Source organism: Phyllobates terribilis, unplaced genomic scaffold, assembly GCF_046119375.1.
Source record: "Phyllobates terribilis strain yellow unplaced genomic scaffold, ASM4611937v1 Scaffold_3__8_contigs__length_932513732, whole genome shotgun sequence".
Taxonomy (NCBI): Eukaryota; Metazoa; Chordata; class Amphibia; order Anura; family Dendrobatidae; genus Phyllobates; species Phyllobates terribilis.
The window spans coordinates 183722697-183744963 of NW_027362763.1; the positions used below are offsets into that span (position 1 = coordinate 183722697).

Genomic DNA, 22267 nt, shown 5'->3' on the forward strand with positions numbered 1-22267 from the left:
AGTGTTCTTGGGGTTGTACTCATCCTTCATCTTCCTCCAAACACAGCGAGTGGAGTTGATATCTAAAAAGCTATATTTTGGTTTCAACTGACCAGATGAGCTTCTCCCATGTCTTCTCTGGATCATCCAGACGGTCATTGGCGAACTTCAAATGGACGTGGACATATGCTAGCATGAGCAGAGGACCTTGCATGCCCTGCAGGATTTTAATCCATGACGGTGTAGTGTGTTACTAACAATAATGTCTGAGACTGTGGTCCCAGCTCTCTTCAGGTCATTGACCAGGTCCTCCTGTGTAGTTCTGGGCTGTTTCATGACTTTTCTCAGAATCATCCTTCCCCCACGAGCTGAGATCTTGCGTGGAGTCCCAGACCAAGGAAGACTGACAGTCATCTTGTGTTTCTTTCATTTTCTAATAATTCTCAACAAGCTGCTTGCCCATTGTCCTGTAGCCCATCTCAGCCTTGTGCAGGTCTACAATTTTGTCCCTGGTGTCTTTAGACAGCTCTTTGGTCTTGGCCATGGTGGAGAAGTTGGATTGTGATTAATTGAGTGTGTGGACAGGTGTAGTTTTTACAGGTAACGGATTCAAACAGGTGAAATAAATACAGGTAATAAGTGCAGAGTAGGAAGGCTTCTTAAAGAAAAACTAACAGGTCTGTGAGAGACAGAATTGTTGCTGGTTGGTAGGTGATCAAATACTTATTTCATGCAATAAAATGCAATTTAATTAAGTAAAAATCATACAATGTGATTCAGTTTTTTTTTTAGATTCTGTCTCTCACAGGTAAAGTGTACCTACGATAAAAATTACAGACGTCTCCATTCTTTGTAGGTGGGAAAACTTGTAAAATCGTCAGTGTATCAAATACTTATTTTCCTCATTGTATATTTTACTTATTGACCTTCATATAACGTATGTTACTATGACACCGATAATATACTGGATTGACTTTAGTGTGTACCCATGCTATTTTATGTAGCGCCCTGCTATGATTATTTTAATTGATTGTACTTGAAACATTTTATATATTATGTCCATTAGATCAAATATTTTATAATAAAAATAATATATATATATATATATATATATATAATATACTTTCTTTTTTTTACATTATTTATCCATTTACCTATGTGATGGCATATCCATATCCAGATAGCTCGAACTCTCTCCAAGTCTGTACGAGCATAACAGATTAGCTGATTTGTTAAATGAATTGGCGATCTTGTAGGAGGCAACTAATATAAAAAAAAAAAATCAGAATGCAGTCATATCATGTGGCAATACATGAGACACCTGGACAATAATATATAAAATATAACATTTATTGTTGATGTATTAAACACAATGAAAAATACAAAAATATAATAAGGGAAGGAAAACAACACAAACAAAGGTCGCCGGGATTTGACAGCTATAGTACATGTAAAAATGTTCACTAATATTAAATATAGTCACGTGCTGCAAATATATAAAAAAAGATCCGCACTGCAATAGATCATGTGAAGTTTACATAAGGTACAAAGAGTAAGTTGATTGACTATTTTTGCACTGTGAGTCTATCTACTTACTCTTTGTACCTTATGTAAACTTCACATGATCTATTGCAGTGCGGATCTTTTTTTATATATTTGCAGCACGTGACTATATTTAATATTAGTGAACATTTTTACATGTACTATAGCTGTCAAATCCCGGCGACCTTTGTTTGTGTTGCTTTCCTTCCCTTATTATATTTTTGTATTTTTCATTGTGTTTAATACATCAACAATAAATGTTATATTTTATATATTATTGTCCAGGTGTCATATTATAGGTTTTTGCTGTTTATGCAGACACATGGGCATTTTGATGGTTCTGTGTGACTTAGCTCTCTGATTGTAATACATGAGACACGCAGCTGTACATATTAGTTAGGGTATGTTCACACAGGACAGATTGGTCACAGAAATTTCTGTGACTGAAGAATCCACTCCGTATGTAGTGAATGAAGATTGTTTCTACACCATAAGCCTGGTCTTTCTTTTTCTGATAGGTGAGACTTTCCGACCAGTCTATTAAAGTGAAGGACGCTTGGCGAAATTTATTGAGACCGACATTCTATTTCCTTATTCTAATAAAAAGCACGCTAGAATTAGATCCACCAGATTTCTTAAAAATGGGGTGCATCACATGGTGTGTGTGCCAGACATATAAATCAATGCCCACTGGCTTCAATTTTCACCATATTTTCTGCCACATTTTGGCAAAAATTATTCTAAACTAATCTGGTTGTGTGTGTGGTCCTGCCCTTTCCTAGAATATCCCCCCACTTTCTAGGAAAAGGACCCTGAAACGTTAAAAAAAGTTTCAAATTAAGTTGCACAAATAACAGGCACTATAACTAGAGTATAGTTATAGCAAAGTTTAGTATAATACAGTCGTATCCGTAACCCCTTTACTTTTTACACATTCATGACGCAATGCAGAAAATAAAAGCAATGCTTACGTTTGCTGCATAATAATCCAGATTTTCAAAATCTTTTAAATTTATCTGTATTGATTTCAGATTTGATTGATCCCAAGGATATTCTGCAGTAGAAGATGAATTTATTAAGTCCAGTAATAATACAAAATTAAAATACAAAATTAAAAATAATAAAATCAGAAAGCATGAATCAATAAGGTTTGAGCTACATGGTGAGGTTTGATGTTGCACATGTTACGGAGCCAAAAATTATGTCATAGCCCAAAGTGTATCTAATGGGGGGAAAATCAGGGTGGTCACCTTGGGCACACTTCATACCTGGAGTGACCACTACTCTTAACTTTATCAGCAATCGTAGGATGCTACAGTTAAACCCTAAGGTAGAGCAAAAAGTCATAGTCTGTTTACCCTAGGATTCCCCATTTTGTAGGTTGCAGTTCACTTTTCTGGTGTGCCTATCAGTAGGGGCACTGACTGGACATTAGTGCCCTGGCACCGGAAACAAAATGATGTCGCAGCATTGTGGACTTGTGGTATCAGCATGATGAGGAGTTCGCATAGGTAACGAGTAGGTTAGGACAATGCTGCTAATTAGTGATGAGCGAGCATGCTTGCTACATGCTCGTTACTGCTCGAGATGCTTGGCACTCGCCGAGTATTTCTGGGGTTGCTCGGTGGGAGCTCATGTCCCCTCCCTGCATGTTTGGCGCTCTTTACAGAGCCAATGAACATGCAAGGATTGCCTGCCACTCACTGTAATGCAGCAGCCATGTTGGTTGTGGCATTACAGTGATTGGCTGGCCGCACAACATCATCAGGTCTATATCAGACCTGGCGCCGCCATGCTCGTCACTGTCAGTCACTCCGGAATCAGACAGTGTAGGGTGATGTGCTGCTGAGCTAGGGAGAGATTTGCTTGTTTATTAGGTAGTGTAGGTAGAACAGAAGTATATTACACATATCCATCTCAACAAACAGTCCTTCTGAGGACTAATCCATCTGCAGAGATATCAGGCAGGCAGTGTATATAGGCAGGCAGGCAGTGTATACAGCATACCGCAGTGCATATAGCACAAGAGGCTCCATTCCAGTTCTGTCTGCTGCTGTTAGACATTTCTAGACGTAGGCGCAGGTCTCAGGGGCCAGGAATAATTTTTTTTTGGGATCTTAATCCTCACTATTTGCTTAAAAAGCAATCCAGAGAACACCGTTTTTCTGCCCAATTTGCTTGTTGGCAAATCCAGCTATTTAAAACTGTGGTTTGTCCGTCACACGGATCACATATATTTGCACTGAAATTATTGCCATTTCTGGCATCCATTGAAATTTTGTTTCAGTGTGTCAGTGAAGCTATTGACACCAGTTTGCTGTTAAAATTAGTTACCTACAGGCCAGCTATTTAAAACTGTGGTTTGTCCGTCACACGGATCACATATAAGTTCGCTCCAAATTCAGCCATTTGTAGTGAGCGTGCAAGATATTGTCCTCCATTTAAATGGGCAAGGCACGTGGCAAGGGATGGGGAACTGCACGTGATGGTGCATGCAGAGGCTGAGGCCGTGGGCAGGCTGAAATTGTGCCAAAACAAACACCCACATCTTCTCGCTTGACCTTCCTGTCCCAATTAATAGGAGACCGCAGAACACCACTATTGAACACAGAGCAGTGTGAAAATGCTATTGGTTGGATAGCAGATAATGCTTCCAGTCACTTAGCCATCACCACCACCACCACCCTGTCTTCCACACGGTCAAGTCTCAGTAGCCGTGAGTCTGGACCGCATATTCCTCACCCTGATCCTCTTTCCTCCCACCGTGCTGAGTGCCTAGAGACAACTGATCCCACACTTGGACACTGCGAAGAGCTGTTCACTTTTCCATTTATAGATTCGGGCCTCTTGCCCGGTCCACTTGAAGCAGGGCAAGAGGAGATCGCATGTAGCGATGCCCAAATATTTGAGCAGCCACAGTCACACGAAGGAGACGGTGGGAAAGTGTCACAAGAGGTGGACGATGATGAGACAATTGCCAGGAAGTCAGGAGGTGGACCAGGGTGCGTAAATGGAAGATGAGGTGGTGAATGATATAGTAACTGACCCAACCTGACATGTGGACATGCAGAGCAAGGACAGCAGCACACAGGGGGAGGGAGGCAGTGCATCCCAACAGTCAGGAAGAAGCAGTGTGGTGGCCGCAGACAAAAGGCAGGCAACCGTTCCCAGTAACATCAAAAAGAAGGAACTTGCCAGTACAACTGTTAGGTCTTCCCGAGTCTGGTTGTTTTTTAAAGACTGTGCCGATAACCCCAAAAAGGCCATTTGCACCACCTGCCAGGCCAGCATCAGCAGGGGTGGCAAAACTACCAGCCTGACCACCACCAGCATGATCAGGCACATGGCAGGAAAGCACCCGACTTTGTGGACCGAACCCCAGGGTCCAAAAACAGTGTCTGCGGGTGGCACCACTGCTTCTTCCGCTGTTGTGCATGCAAGCCAATCCCCTATCCATGGTGGATGCAAAGATGCCTCCTGCCCTGCACCTGTCATTGCACACTCTCAAGTAGCAGCATCAAGAAGCACGTCCATGTCCTTGTCCCAGCGCAGTGTTCAGTTGTCGTTACCCCAGTCCTTGGAACGCAAGAGCAAATACACAGCCAACGCCCCACAGGCCACACTATTAAATTCGAACATTTCACGACTGCTTGCGCTCGAAATGTTGCCTTTTAGGCTCGTGGAGATGGAAGCATTCTGCAACCTGATGGCGGTGGCTGTCCCTTAGTCCCAAGCCGCCACTATTTCTCCTGGTGTGCCGTCCCCGCATTGCACAAGCACGTGTCCCAAAGCATTAGCCATGCCCTCAACAATGCAGTTACCGGGGAAGTCCACCTAACCACGGACACGTGGACAAGTGCTTGTCGGCAGGGATGGTACATCTTGCTGACGGCACACTGCGTCAACATGGTAGAAGCCGGGACCCAGTCGGACCTTGGAACAGAACACGTCCTTCCGACGTCAAGGATTGCGGGCCCTAGGTCAGTCAGGGTTGCCCTCCCAGTCTACAGCTTCTGCACATCATCCTCCTCAGCCTCCTCCTCCTCTTCAGCCTCCATCTCCGAAATGACCACATCAGTCACAAGCTGGAAGCACTACAGCACTGCCTCGACCAAGCGGCAACAGGCTGTGCTGAAGCTAATATGCTTAGGTGACAAACCGCACAATGCTAAAGAGTTGTGGACAATGGACAGCTCTGAAAGAGCAGGCAGATCTGTGGCTCACATAGCTGAACCTTCAGCCAAGCATGGTCGTGTGTGACAATGGCCGGAACCTGGTGGTGGCTCTGAGGCGAGCTCACACACGTACCATGCCTGGCCCATGTGCTTAGCCTCGTTGTTCAGCGGTTTCTCAAATCCTACCCGAAGCTGCCGGATCTGCTTGTTAAAGAATGCCGCTTGTGTGCCCATTTTAGAAAGTCACCTACTGCTTCCGCCGCCCTTGAAGTGTTTCAGCAGCGTTTGCAGCTTCCGGCTCAAACACTGGCATGTGATGTCCCCATGCATTGGAACTCTACACTGTAGATGTTGGGAAGGGTTTGTGAGCAGAAGAGGGCAGTTGTTGAGTACCAGCATCAACAAGGCCATCGGTATTCAGTTCAGACTCCACACATAAGACCTCAGGAGTGGACATGGATGTCAGACATATGTACCATCCTCCAAAACTTTGAGGATTCCACCAAGATAGTGAGCAGCGATGACACCATAATTAGCGTCACCATCCAGCTTCAGTCTTCTGAAATGCTCTCTGCTTACAATCAAAGAGGATGCATTGCAGGCGGAGCACGATGAGCTGGAGCAAGGAACCATACAGGGTGATTACACACAGCCCAGCCTCATCTCATCCCAACGTGGATTGGGTGACAATGAGGTAGAGGAGGAAGAACAGGAGCTAGTTTCATGCGCTACAGACGGTACTACCTGCACAACTGTCATACCGTCTGTTCAGCGTGGATGGCCAGAGGACAGAGAGGAGGAGGAGGAGAGCATGGGCAGTCATCCTCTTGGTGAGGACATGGAAGTCTTTCCTGTTAGCAGTCTGGCACGCATGGCTGAGTTTATGTTACGCTGCCTTTCCCATGACCCTCGAGTTCTCAAAATTTTGGGTGACAGTCATTACTGGTTGGTGACACTTCTAAACCCAAGCTACAAGGAGAACTTTATATCTCTTATTCCTGAGGCGGACAGGTCCACAAAAATAGGGCAGTACCAGAAGGCCCTTGTTGCGGAACTATTAAAAAAATTCCCATCTGAAAACGCTGGCGGCAGAGGTCACAGTTCATTAGACAACCAAGGAGTACAAGCGAGAGAGACACAGCTTCAATCCAGTAGAGGCAGGGGAACACTGTCAAAGTTCTGGGAGAATTTTCTCAGCCCCTTCCATCGCACAGTCCCTGAGGCGTGGGGTACTCTCACAAGGAGTGCAAAGTTTGGGAAGATGCTGAGGGAGTAACTTGCCGACCGCACCAATGTCCTCCGTGATTCCTCTGTGACTTATAATTATTGGGTATCCAAGCTGGATACGTGGAATGAACTGGCTCTCTACGCCTTGGAGGTCCTGGCCTGCCCTGCCGCTAGCGTTTTATCAGAGCGGGTTTTTAGTGCCGCTGGTGGAATTATAACTGATAAGCACATCCGCCTGTCAAGTGAAAATGCTGACAGGCTGACTCTTATAAAAATGAACAAAGGCTGGATTGGGCCAGACTTCTCAACACCACCGAATGATAGCAGCGTAACAAACTCAAACCCAGTGTCTTTTTTGGGAGGTGTATTCTCATGCACCTCTTCACATCCACACAAGGGTATACACTTCCTGATTTTGGCTATTTGTTCTTGTCCTCCTTCTCATCCTCATCCTCCACCACCATACCACTAGGGAGACCATGGTCCGTGATGCAACACCCACATACATTTTTTAAAGGACTTTTATGATGCCCGTAACATTTTTTTTTCATACAATATGTTCATGTATACCCCCCAGGGGTAAATGTTTGTCAGCCCATACACTTAGTGCATGGGCATTACAAGAATAGGAGACCCGCTCCTTTCTAAAGGGAACATTTTTTTTATGAGGCCCTCTAAGTCCCTTCCAAGGGGCATTGGAGTGCCTCCCAATATTTTTAGCAGCCCTTGCATTCACTGCATAGGCCAACACTATGGGAGACCTACTTCCTAATAATGGGAACATTTTTTCATGCGGCCCTGTACGTCTCTTCCATGGGGCATTGGAGTGCCTCCCAATTTTTTGCAGCCCTTGCATTCACTGCATATGCCAACACTATGGGAGACCCTCTCCTTTCTAATGGGAATTTGTCGTTACTGTGGCCCTGCTCTTTGTGTCTTTAAATTCTTAATGGGATTTTTCCCAAATTTGGTCAGCCGTTGGACTCACTGCATACCCTATAACTGTATAGCAGACCCTCTCCTTTCTAATGGGAACATGTCATACTTGTTACTGTGGCCCTGCTCTTTGTGTCTTTAACTTCTTAGTGGGGTTTTTCCCAAATTTTGGTCAGCCCTTGCAGTTACAGCAAGGGCACTACCTCTATAGGAGACCAGCTCCTTTATAATGGAAACATGTCATTACTGTGGCCCTGCTCTATGTGTCTTTAAATTCTTAGTGGGATTTTTCCTAAATTTGGTTAGCCGTTGGACTCACTGCATACCCTATAACTGTACAGCAGACCCGCTCCTTTGTAATTGAAACATGTCATTACTATGGCCCTGCTCTAAGTGTCTTTAACTTCTTAGTTTGGTTTTTCCCAAATTTTGGTCAGCGCTTCCAGTCCTTTATAATGGGAACATTTTTTTTACTGAGACCCTCCTCTATGTCTCTTCAAAGGGGTATTGGGTTACGCCCGAATTTTTGGCAACCCTTGCAGTCACTGCATACGCAATTACAGTATAGGAGACCCACTTGTTAATAATGGAACAACAAAGCATAGCTGGCTGATGGCTCTCTAACAATAGCGAGGGCCTACTGCTGGCCTTTTAAGAATAGTAAGGGCAGCCTGATGGCCCTATAAAAATAGACTTTGTGACTTTCAGAGTCCCTACATTATAAATGAAACAGGATGTGTCTGATGATGTGTCACACACCACATGGCCAGATAAGGTTGTAAAATGTTAAAATTACATTTCCCGGTGAATGCATTTGTCTTAAAAAATAATGTAAAAAAACAAACAAACAGTAGGATCTTTCTTTAGTATAAAAAACACCCACCAGAGGATTTGATTCTGAGGGCTCACCTTTCTCACCCGCTTAAGAGCCCCAGAGCAGCTGCAACATTAGCGCTATCATAAACTCTCCTGATATAGAAACCAGGGCACACCAGAGGATTCTCTGGTGGGACCGTCCAACCCTACCGAGAAGCAGTCCTGGCTAAGAAAAGTGTGTGGGAAGGTTCCTGGACACTCTATGGCTGCTTTTTTACTGAGGTGGAAACCCACGCAAACACGGGGAGAACATACAAAATCCTTGCTGATGTTATCCTTGCTGGGATTTAACCCAGGATCCCAGCGCTGCAAGGCTTCAGTGCTAACCACTGATCCAATGTGCTGCCGTTCACCCTCTGATATCTAACAGACTGGAGAAACTTGCACCTACTGCCACTCTATCTTCAGCTCCTTTGTGAGAAACTAATGTATTTGGGCAGCCACTCAGTCTACCAAATAAAATTCCTGAGAAGGAAATTGGGAATGGTTTCGCTACTGGTACTGGGGGCACTGCTAATACCATGGGGTCGCACCATAGTTTACTGGAAATATTCCAGGCTGGAAGGAGGCAAGCAGATTCCAACCAAAAATACCACCAGTAATGTTCAGGGACCCGCACTTGTAGAAGAAGGAGACAACACCGGGAGAAATTGTGGCGGCTGTGGACCGAGTATGAACACGAGGCATGAGGTTGTGAAAAGCTTCCGCCTCCATGAGCCTAAAAGACCACATTTCAAGTGCAAGCAGCTGTCCAGAAATCTGTGAGTTTAGTATTGCGGCCTGTGGGTAAGTGCGTGGGTGGGTGACTGGCTGCATACTTGCGCTTGCATTCCAAGTAACAGAAAACTAAGCGGATGGTGGCCTCTATCATCATCATGGCCACACGTCGGCACTATGAACTCTTCTGAAGGAGAAGCCAGGGCCCACCGGAGGAGTCTCCGGTTTTCTGGTGGGCCCGTTCAACTCTGCCGAGAAGCAGCCCTGGCTAAGAAAAGTGTGGGGGAAGGTTCCCGGACGCTCTATGGCTGCTTTTTTAATGTGGATCGGACATTCTTATGCATGTTGTTTCTCAAACCGCATTGCAGATCAGGCCATTGCCCAACTCTGTAGTCATGAAATTAAATGGGCAAAGAAAGATGCTTGTGTGTCAAAGCACCACCGACAAGTGCGAGTTGATGTTGGACGGGCTGCCATTGCTTCTGCAACAAGCTGCATTAGAGGACTTCCTGGGAGAAATGACACCCAGGTAGATACAGTTTCCCTCTATGCCAGTCTTTTCACAGAGCTAAATACAACTGTCAGCAAAAAAAGCTGTGGACTGCCTCCATACTGTCCCTGGCCACATTCACCTGTCCACGTGTTTGTGGTTAGGTGGTCCTTCCTAGTAAGTGCACTGGGGAGGGCACGGGTAATGTTGTGGGACCCGTGCTTGTGGAAGGCGGAGACGATACCGGGAGAAATAGTGGCAGCTGGGGACCGAGAATAGACACCCGGCCGCTGCTGGCATGAGGTTATGAAAAGCTTCCGCCTCCACAAGCCTAAAAGGCCACATTTCAAGTGAAAGCAGCTTTAGAGGACTTCCTGGGAGAAATGACAGTTGGAGCAGTTATGGTTTCCCAAGTCCTTTCACAAAGCTAAACAATATGGCTGTGGTGAAATACAACTCAGCAAAAAAAGCTGTGGACGGGCTCCGTACCATCCCTGGCCACATTCACTTGACCACGTGTTTGTGGTAGGCTGTCCTTCCCAGTAAGTGCACTGGGGAGGGCACGAGTAATGTTGTGGGACTCTTGCTTGTGGAAGGCGGAGACGACACCGGGACAAATAGTGGCGGCTGGGGACCCAGAATGGATACCCGGTCGCCGCTGCCATAAGATTGTCGACAGCTTCCGCCTCCACGAGCCTAACAGGCCACATTTCAAGTGCAAGCAGCTGTCAAAAATTTGGCAGTATAGTATTGCAGCCTGTGGGTGGGTGGTTGGCTGGCTGCATACTTGCGCTTGCATTCCAAGGAATGGGGTAGGGACAACTGAACGCTGCACTGGGACAAGGACATGGACGGTGATTGTTGCAAGTCTGCAATGAGAGGTGCATGGCGGGGGGCATCTTTGCATGCGCCAAGGATCACTTATGATGGGCACACTTTTAGGCAGTGACCTGGGAATCAGAGATGCTTCCAGAGGTCTTCCCCATGCTGTTCCCATGACTTTTCAGCACTGTATGCATGTGTCTGATGATGTGTCACACACCACATGGCCAGATAAGGTTGTAAAATGTTAAAATGACATTTCCCAGTGAATGCATTTGTCTTGGTTGAAAGCAATGCAAAAGTGCAAAAACGCATCAAAAACGCTACGTGTGAACATAGCCCAAGGTGTGGAGGAGTATTTTTGGTTTTGGTTATTTATTTTGCCTTCTATACAAGTCATTACCCTGGAAAGGATGTTCCTTAACATATTTCCCAGGAAAATCCATTTTGGATTTGTTTTTGTATGTTTTATTGTGAGTCCGTAAAAGTGTCGTAATACCTCTGACAACGTTGTTGACAGCAGTGACCTGGGAGTCAGAAATGCTTCCAGGGGTCTTCCCCATGCTGTTCCCTTGTCATTTTAGCACTGTTCCCATCGATTTGGGCAATTTTTAGGCCCGCTGCAGACCGCTGGGGGGAGCCGCCTGAAAAAATGCTTGCGTTTCCCATAGACTTACATTGGGCTCGTTGCTCGGGCATGCGAGTATTCCAGTTTGTTTGACCCGAGCATCAAGCACCCGAGCATTTTAGTGCTCACCGCTCACTAGCTACAAGTGTCGAATTCCTTATGTCAAGCCACTCATGACCAATAGACAATGCCAGAAGCATCTTACCTGGGCCAAGGAGAAAAAGACCTGGACTGTTGCTCAGTGGTCCAAGTTGTTGTTTTCAGATGAAAGTAAATTTTGCATTTCATTTGGAAATCAAGGTCCCAGAGTCTGGAAGAAGAGTGGAAAAGGCACACAAGCCAAGCTGCTTGACGTCTAGTGTGAAGTTTTCACAATCAGTGATGGTTTGGGGAGCCATGTCATCTGCTGGTGTAGGTCCACTGTGTTTTATCTATACCAAAGTCAGCGCAGCCGCTTGCCAGGAAATTTTAGAGCATTTCATGCTTCCCTCTACCGACAACCTTTCATTTTCCAGCAGGACTTGGCACCTGTCTACACTGCCAAAAGTACCAATACCTGGTTTTAAAACAACAGTATCACTGTGCTTAATTGGCCAGCAAACTCGCCTGACCTTAACCCCTTAGAGAATCTATGGGGTATTGTCAAGAGGAAGATGAGAGACACCAGACCCAACAATGTACATGAGCTGAAGGCTGCTATCAAAGCAACCTGGGCTTCCCTAACACCTCAGCAGTGCCACCATGCCACGCCTCATTGATGCAGTAATTGATGCAAAAGGAGCCCTGACCAAGTATTGAGTGCATTTACTGAACATACATTTCAGTAGGCCAACATTTCGGATTTTAAAATCATTTTTCAAGCTGATGTTATAAAGTATTCTAATTTAATGAGATAATGACTTTTGTGTTTTCATTGGCTGCAAGCATTAATCATCAACATTAACAGAAATAAACACTTGAAATAGATCACTCTGCTTGTAATGACTCTATATAATATATGAGTTTCACTTTTTGTATTGAAGAACTGAAATAAATTAACTTTTTGATGATATTCTAATTTAGGGAGGTTCACCTGTATGTCCCTCATCCTGGCCCCATTCTGGTATATATATCACCCATTCTGCTATATGTCCCTTATCCCGGGCCCCATCCTGGTATATATGTCTCTCATCCTGGCCCCATCCTGGTACATGGCTTGGTATCTGTCCCCCGTTCTGCCGCTGTTCTTTAATGTATAGAAGTCTAAACCATGTATAGAAAAGAAACCATTATACTCACCAGGGGACTACATAGAAGTCACGGCGCTGCATAGAAGAAGTATAATGCACCCTCCATAGTCAACCATAGTAGTTTAATGCACCCCCATAGTTCTTCTATAAAGTATAATGCACCCCAATAATCATCCATAGTAGTATAATGCACCCCCATAGTCATCCTATAATATATAATGCACCCCATAGTCATCCATAGTAGTATAATGCACCCCACAGTCAACCTATAAAGTATAATGAACCCCCATAGTCATCCATAGTAGTATAATTCACCCCAGTTCTTAATACCATGTATTGCCCCTTCTAACATCAATGACAGCTTGAAGTCTTTTGTGGTAGTTGTGGATGAGTTTCTTTATTTTCTCAGATAGTAAAGCTGCCCATTCTTCTTGGCAAAAAGCCTTCAGATCCTGTAAATTCATGGGCTGTCTAGCATGAACGGCGTGCTTGAGATCTCCTCAGAGTGGCTCAATGATATTGAGGTCAGAAGACTGAGATGGACACTCCAGAACCTTAACTTTGTTCTGCTGTAGCCAATGACAGGTTTACTTGGCCTTGAGTTTTGGATCGTTGTCATGTTGGAACGTCCAAGTACGTCCCATGTACAGCTTCGGGGAAGATAAGTGCAAATTTGTTTCCAGTATTTGCTGCAACGTGCTGCATTCATCTTTCCTTCAACTTTTACCAAGTTTCCTGTGCCTTTGTATCTCACACATCCCCTAAACATCAGAGATCCACCTTTGTGCTTTACAGTAGGAATGGTGTTCCTTTCATCATAGGCCTTGTTGACCTCTTTCCAAATGTAACGTTTATGCTTGTAGCCAAAAAGTTTAATTTTGGTCTCATCACTCCAAATTACCTTGTTTCAGAAATTTTGAGGCTTGTCTCTGTGCTTTTTGGTGTATTGTCAGCAAGATACTTTGTGGCATTTGCGCAGTAATGGCTTTCTTCTGACGACTCGACAATGCAGCCTTTTTTCTTCAAGTGCCTCCTTATTGTGCATCTTGAAACAGCCACACCGCTAGTTTTCAGAGTCCTGAATTTCAGCTGATATTATTTGTGTTTTTTTCTTTGCATCCCGAACAATTTTCCTGGCAGGTGTGGCCAAAATCTTTGTTGGTCTACCTGACCGTGGTTTGGTTTTTACAGAGCCCCTGATTTTCCATTTGTTAATTACAGTTTGAACACTGCTGACTGGCATTATCAATTCCTTGGATATCTTTTTGTATTCCTTTCCTGTGTTATAGAGTTCAACTACCTTTTCCGGTAGATCCGTTGACAATTTTTTTGCTTTCCCCATGACTCACAATCCAGAAACGTCAGTGGCTGGATGAAAGATGCAAGAGTCTGTCTGGATACCAGAAACTCACTCAGCTTTTATGCACACACACTGATTACAAGCAAACAGGTCACAGGTGAGGATGTTACCTTTAGTAGCCATCCAAACCCATTTGCGTCAAATTCTGTGCATGTTATCAGGCCAAAATCACCAGGGTATGTGAACCTTTGATCAGGGTCATTGGGATGCTTTTGTTTGTCATTAAAATTTAAAAATAGAAAACACAGTAGTTTGACAATAAATGGCTTCACCCAACCAATAACCATGAGTGGAGAAAAAAGTTTTTTTGTTATCATTCATATTCTCTGAAACAAGGCCAAGAAAGGAAAAATTCTGCTGGGGTATGTAAACTTTTGGGCACAACTGTATGTATATACATATATATATATATATAGACACACTCACACACAATCTACTTACTGAAATCTGAATCTTCATTTTTTATTTCTTGTCCTCCATCGAAGTTGACTACTAAAGACAAGAAAATCTTGGAGCATTATTCATCATCCATAATACAAACTTGCAGCCTCTGACTTTATAAGCTTATATTCTTTAGTAATATGCTGTAATTGAAGGATAATATTACTGTGATTTGTCAGTTACATAAGATTTTCCATGATTGAAAGGAATAATAAAAAAATAAATAAGATGATAAACCCCTTAGTGAAGGAGACAATTTTGACATTAATGACCAGGTCCAATTTTTAAAATCTGACCAGTATCAATTATTATGGTAATAACTCTGGAATGCATCAACATATTCCAGTGATTCGGATATTGTTTTTTTCATGACATATTGTACTTTGTGTTAGAGGTAAATTTAGGCTATGTCTTGCGTTTATTTGTGAAAATATCCGAAATTTAGCAAAACTTTGGAAAAATTAGCAATTTTTATACTTTTAATTTTTATATCCTTAAACCAGTTAGTCTTTCTGTGTAAAATAATTAATAAATAACATTTCCCATATGTCTAATTTACATCTCCATAATTTTTTAAATGTTATTTTATTTTGTTAAGATATTAGAAGGGTTAAAAGTTAAGCAGCACATTTTCATGCTTTCAAGAAATTTATAAAACCTGCTTCTTTAGGCACCTATTCAGATTTAAATGGACTTTGAGGTGCTATATATTGAAAACTCCCCAAAAGTGATATCATTTTAAAAACCACACCCCTGAAATACTTCAAGACTGCTGTCAGGCAATTTGTTATGTGGCACCCCTGCGGGGGATTGCCACAGGATCCATAGGTGCAGGGAGAGATGTACACTTGGGCACACACAACACCTTCCACCCCAGGTCTGAGGGGAGGAGTCAGTTTCCTTCAAGGGAGTCAGTTTCCTTCCAGGGAGACAGCAAAAGCGGCAGTTAGTCTTGTGAGGGGTGAAGGAGGAGGGAGACACAGACAGCTGTTGGCTGAGGACCAGTTAAGCCCTGAACTAGGAAACCGGTCTGTGTTGTGAAAGCGCCCTAGAGAGAGGGACGGAGGCTAGAAGGAGAAAGAAAGAGATAAAACTATTATCCCTTTAGCTCACCCGGACACCGGAGTCCGAGATTGCTATTAATTCAGGAATAGCATAGAAAACCCTGGACAGATCAGGAGGATCAACTCCCCCTGAAGAAGAAGGGGAAAGAGTCACCAAACTTGACCAAGTATAGGACCAGGGGCCCAGAAAGAGAATTGATAGCCCCAAGGAAAGGTCCTCATTGTCAGTTGTGAAGGACCCCAAAGAAAGTAAAAGGTGGCAGGTTCAGCTTAAGGCAGGACTGACCCCAAACAATGCACACATTGTTAGAGGAGGCCTCACAAATGTCCAGAGTGAATATCTCTACCTGCACTGAAAACCTGGTTACCCTCCTGAACTGTACTTGTTACCGGACATCAGTAAAAAAAAAGGTACTGAAACAAAGACTTAATGTGTGTGTGCCTACTTTGACATTACTGCCTATAGCGTTCGTACAAGCCATATGCCGATCACCTCAGTGACCATTCACAGCGCTGGTAATCGATATTACCAGTTACAACAGGAGGCGTCAGGACACAATACTCCCATCATCCTCACCCCCATCCCTTCACTGACGGTCCAGGGCACGGAACCGGGAACCGAACAACCGTGATCCCCACCGAAGCAGCCCATCCATCCCGGTATCCGAGTACCCCTACCCCTGTCGACCGACTCAGTTAACCCTTCAGGTGTTACACAGGAATTAATGCAAAGTGGAACATAAAAAAGAAAATTTTAACTTTTCCTCTAAAATGTTAATTTAGACCAAAATGTTTCTCTTTTACAAGGGAATGCACAATAAAATTGACTCCATAATTTGCTACACAGTTTCTTCTTAGCATGTTGATTTCCCACATGTGGTCAGAAATCTCAATTTCGACAAACGGCAGGGCTCGAAAGGGAAAGAGCACCATTTGAATTTTGGAACACATATTTGGTTCAAATAGACTACAGAGGCCACGTCGCCTTTTCAGGGCCCTAAGCTACCTAAACAGCAGAAAACCCCCACAATTGATCCCATTTTGGAAACTACGTCCCTCAAGGATTTTATCCAAGGGTACAGTGAGCATTTTTAACCAACAGGTACTACACAAAATGTGATAACATTAGGTTGTCTTATAAAAAAATGTCAATATTTTCATGAAAATGTTGCATCAGCCCCATATTTTTCACTTTTGCAATAAGTAACACAAAAAAGCGGACCCCTAAATTTGTTACCCACTTTCTTATGAGTGCAGGATGCCTGACATGTAGTCATAAAGTTCTTTTTGAACACACAGCGGGGTTCAGAAAGGAAGATGTGACATTTGGCATTTGGAGTGTAAGTTTGGCTGGAATAGATTGACATCATGTCTAATTTGCAGAGCCCAATGAGGTACCAAAACAGCAGAATCCCCACACAAGTAACGCCATTTTGGAAACTAGACCCATCGTGGAGTTCATCTAGAGGTGTGCTGAGCATTTTGAAGCCATAGGTGCTTCACAAAACTTTTAATATGTGGATGCGAAAATGAAAATTAATTTTTTTCCACTAAAATGTAATTTTAGCCACACATTTTTAATTTTCACAATGGACAATAGGAGGAAGCAGATGTCATAACTTGTTACACAATTGCTCCTGAACTCGATGATACCCTATATGTAGTAAAAAACTGCTGTTTTTGGATCACAACTTTGGACACCGTGTTGTATTTCCAGAGCCCCTGAGGTGCCAACAAAGCAGAAACACCCACAAGTGACCCCATTTGACAAAGTATACTATGCAAGAAATTTATCTATGGATGTTGTGAGCATTTTTAACCCACAAGCTACATCACATACTTTTATAAGATTGCGCCGTGAAAACAAAAAACGTAGGGATTTTCCGCTAAAATTTTACTTTATCATCAAAGTTTTAATTCACACAAGGGGTAATAGAAAAAAATGTACATGACAATTTGTTATGTAATTTTTAGAGAACGTGACAGTACCCCATATGTGGTAGCACACTACTGTTTAAGCACACAGTAGAGATCGAATGGGAATGGGAAGCAGAAGAGAGTATACAGACATTACAGCGTGGGATCGCAGGTGATTTATGTCTGTGAGTTAAAAGTTTTTTAACAAGAGGCAGGGAAATATTTTACCTAACAGAAAGAATCAGCTTCGATCCAATGCTGTCCTGTCTAGACATCACCAGAACAACCATCAATCACTACATGAAAATGTCAGAAGAAACACCATCCGTACATGAATATGTCACTAGAACCACTATCCGTACAGGAATATGGCAGTAGAACTACCATCGGTTTTGTTGCAAACTGTGTTTTACGCATGACGGATGTAAAAGCCATCAGAGTATCCCTTTATCTAAAATGTGGTCTGTGGAGACACGAGGGTCAGTGGGTCTGTTTAGTTTCCATTATTATATCTGCCAAATGCTGGACACCTTAATTGAAATAAATGGCCCTCATAATAGTTAAGCTATATAAGTTTCCATGACCGGCCTTGGGTCTGATATTTAAAATATAGAATGTCAGGGATGAATATCGCTATTTGTCCCTTGTATTGTGTAAATGGTCTGCAAACAATGAATGATTCTATATCTAAGTTTGAAAACACAACCCCTGTTGAGCCTCACCCCTAAATTACACCACTTTTGGGAGAAAAATTAACAATTCTAATGGAAGGGGGGCTTCGTTACCTTAGTGTCTGTGTAGACCGAGTACTGAGGGGGTCTCTCACAGAGCGCAGCGGACCAAGAACAAAGGATACTAGAGTCAATTTGTTGGGGTAACACCTTTTTACTAAAGACTGAAACTGGGTTGCCCCGGCAGTGCAAATGAGGAACAACAATAAATCTCACACACACCTAGCTCAATATATCTAGGACCCTTGCGCTACACAACCGGCAGGCCCAGGATGTACTAATAACACAACTATAATTTGCCTACCCAGTGGTTCCATCTAATGCACTAACCAAGCATTACCCAGAGGAATGATGTAAACGGATGGGTGCACAAGGCGGCCCGCACAGTGGTGTAGCGCAAGAGTTAACAAACAAAAACAATCTCTATATTTACAATACAGTTATACTAACTATAAACAATCTCACCACATGGGGGAGTCTCTAACTATGGTTCACCCAAGACCTGCCTACAACCAATGTCTTTGAGAACTGGTGTTTGGCGCCAAACTATTCCTGCTATTTGCATGTACCAACAGGATCCTGTGGTGATATCTGAGCTCAGATCTTACCGGCCGTTAATTGCTCTCTGATGAAGCTGGAGTCTGAGGAGATGGTCCTGCACTTTTCACAGGAGCGCAGTTTCAGTCTGTAAGGCTGGCAGAGGGACTTTCACGTCTCTCAGATGCCCAGGGGAGGAATCCAGCTCTGCATCCAATAACGGTTGTCCCTTCAAGGTAGCTCCTTCTCTCTGGCCAGAGTCACAGGAAAAGCTTCTCCTTCAGGCAAAGCTCTATCACGATCTCTGCATGCTGCACACACCAAACTGTCTCCTGTTTTTCTCTATGTCCGTACCTTCCCTTTTTCTGCTGAGTCTGAACCTGCACCTAACTCCTACTCGTTGTCGCTGTACTTCTGTTTGTGAGTTTAGAGTCCACTCGCTACTTCTTTGCAAGTATCTTGTGTGTATTGGTTCTGCCTTCCCCTTCCTGTCTGTTCCGTGTGAACAGAGCCCTGTCCCCTCTGCTCTGCCTTGCTCACCGCTCTGGCGGTTCTTGCCTGCTCTGCCTTGCTCACCGCTCCGGCGGTTTCCGCTCTGCTCTGCCTTGCTCACCGCTCCGGCGGTTCTCGCCTGCTCTGCCTTGCTCACCGCTCCTGCGGTTTCCATTCTGCTCTGCCTTGCTCACCGCTCCGGCGGTTCTCGCCTGCTCTGCCTTGCTCACCGCTCCGGCGGTTTCCGCTCTGCTCTGCCTTGCTCACCGCTCCTGCGGTTTCCGCTCTGCTCTGCCTTGCTCACCGCTCCTGCGGTTTCCGCTCTGCTCTGCCTTGCTCACCGCTCCTGCGGTTTCCGCTCTGCTCTGCCTTGCTCACCGCTCCTGCGGTTTCCGCTCTGCTCTGCCTTGCTCACCGCTCCTGCGGTTTCCGCTCTGCTCTGCCTTGCTCACCGCTCCTGCGGTTTCCGCTCTGCTCTGCCTTGCTCACCGCTCCTGCGGTTTCCGCTCTGCTCTGCCTTGCTCACCGCTCCTGCGGTTTCCGCTCTGCCTTGCTCACCGCTCCGCTCTGCCTTGCTCACTGCTCCTGCGGTTTCCGCTCTGCTCTGCCTCGCTCACTGCTCTGGCAGTCTCGCTCTGCTCTGATCCTTTGCTCGCTGCTCCGGCAGTCTCGCTCTGCTCTACTCTTGTTCGCCGTTCCAGGCGGCCTCGTCCTGCTCTACTCTCGCTCACTGCTCTGGGCGGCCTCACTCTGCTGTGTTTGTCCACCGCATCTGCGGTTCTGTTCCTGAGTCCCAGTCTGTACTGGGTCTTATCCACTCTGTGCTCCAACCTGTCGTACCTGCCAGTACCTCCCTGCCTGCATACCAGTCGTGCTTACCAGCATCCACCCGTCTGCATACCAGCCATGTCTGCATATACCCACCAGTCTGGGTGCTAGCCTAACCTGCCTGTTCCTGTATTCCCCGGTGTGGGTCAACAGCCGTGTCCGGGGTCTGACCTGGAGTAGCACTTGGTCCCTATGCTCGGTTCCTCCTTGGTGCACTGGCGTCGTATGCCGTCGTGCGACCTTGGTCGGATTGGGTGGATACTTAGTTACGCTCCTCCAGGTATTCACTCTCCGGTACGGTCCAGTGGAATCACTACATATACATGCACATGCCAGTCAGGGCGTGTGCATTACACACCTTCGCAACTTGTTGCGATGGAGATTTCTCGTAGGCCCCCAGTTCCCACCTCATACACAGGGATACTGACGCCTACTCTCCTTTTTACCACATATGGCACAGCCTCCCTCCGATCATATAACTTTCCAAACCATTTGTTTTACTCCAACCGCATTCTTTCCCCTGGGGCAAACACTTCCTGCTGTACCCGTTTCGGGTCATGATGGGTCACCTGTCTCAACCGCTCACCCACCACCCTGTGTACCATTCTCATGCGCCGCCAATGCTCCTGGGCACAGGCAGTAGTAGACCAAAGGAGGGTCCCCCATGGGATCAGGCATGTGTAGATCTTCAATCTCCCTGCCTGCCCTCCCAAACATCAGCATGTGGGGCGAGTACCCTGTCGTGTTGTGCACCCGATTGTTATAGACCCACATCAGTTCTGATAAGTACTTAGGCCAGCGGGATTTTTGATCATTCTCCAGGGTCCACAGCATTTGCAGGAGGGTGCGGTTAAAACATTCACATGCTCCATTGCCTTGCAGATTATAGGGAATCGTCCTTGATTGTTCAATACCATAAAGGCGATAAAGTTCTTTCATTAAGGCGCCCTGGTAGCACGCTCCCTGATCGGAATGAATCCGCCGGGGACACCTGAACACCTGGATGAAGTGGCGACATTCGGCCTCGGCGGCTGATTCTGCGGTCTGGTCTCTGGTAGGTACCGCCATTGCGTATTTAGTGAAATGATCCGTCATCACTAAACAATACAAGTGTCCGGAACTGGAGTACCCTATTTGTACATACTGTATCATGAGTAACTCCAACGGAGCGGACGTCCACATGGTCTGGACGGGAGCTCGCTCTTCCAGACTGTTGCTCAGCCCACATGCTCGGCATTTTCAACACGCCTCAACTACCATCTTCTCTAGGTCTGGGCAATATACCATTTTCTGTAGCCACTTGTACGTCTTCTCGCTCCCAAAATAAGCCCCTCTCTTGAGCGGCAACTGAACCCAACGCCATGGGAATCACCACCTGTTGACCGTACTGCAACTCTGAGGGTAGGTAAATCTGATGACATAAGAGACCTTGCACCATCTTCAACTTATCCCATAGACACAGCAGTTTTTCACCTTCCGGGGACAATCTCTCCCACTCCTGTGGCCTGGGCCATATGTTCGCTTTGATCCAGCGTTTCACGCATCTTATATCTCTGTTCTCATCTTGGGCATGCTCCCAATCTGCAGTAGTTTTCCCGAGCACTGTAGGCATTCCGGAGGCCACCCCACTTGAATGTACCACATTCTGGAAGGGGGGCAATTGGCCCAGGTCAGGCGTCTCGGTGTCCTCCAGTTCATCATCTATATTCCCCACCGGTGGCTCCATCGGAACTCAAGATAGTGCGTCTGCGTTTCCATTTTCCCTTCCTGACTGGAACTTGATGTGGTAGTTGAACTTAGTAAGCTGTGCCATCCACCTCTGCTCCAGTGCCCCCAGTTAGGCATTCTCCAGGTCAGACAGTGGATTATTATCTGTCATGACCATCACTTCAGCCCCCGTCAAGTTCTCCGCAAATCGTTCGGTCATTGCCCAAACCAAAGCCAGCAGTTCTAGCCTAAAAGAAATATAATTTGCGGGGTTACGCTCTGTCTCTCTTGGGGAAGGGCTTCCATATGCGATCACTCTCTCTCGGCCATCTTGTACCTGCGACAACACTGCTCCCAAACCATGCAGGCTCTCATCGGTGTAAAGCAGGAACGCAGCATCAAATTGGGTGTAGGCCAAGATGGGTGCGCTGGTTAGAGCGGCTTTGACCTCTTCAAAGGCCTTCTGTTGCCGAGAGCTCCACTGAATGGGGCGATTCTTGAGTTCTCACGTTGTGACTCTCAGGAGTTCATTCAAGGGCCCAACCATACGAGCGAAGTTGGGGACGAAC

General features: G+C 45.2%; 1 protein-coding gene across 3 annotated transcripts in view; it reads right to left on the reverse strand.

The window, feature by feature from the left end:
* The window catches only part of LOC141258003 (kyphoscoliosis peptidase-like), a 94769-nt gene that overhangs the window by 38074 nt on the left and 34428 nt on the right, over positions 1–22267 (reverse strand). Inside the window, exons 3-5 of one of the 3 annotated variants that reach the window (XM_073672990.1) lie at positions 14423–14473; positions 2493–2575; positions 1134–1242 (exon numbers count right to left, since the gene is read on the reverse strand). In XM_073672990.1, coding sequence (XP_073529091.1) covers positions 1134–1242; positions 2493–2575; positions 14423–14473 — 243 coding nt within the window. The remainder of the gene's footprint in view (positions 1–1133; positions 1243–2492; positions 2576–14422; positions 14474–22267) is intronic. The other 2 variants (XM_073672993.1, XM_073672992.1) reach the window with 2 other exon arrangements.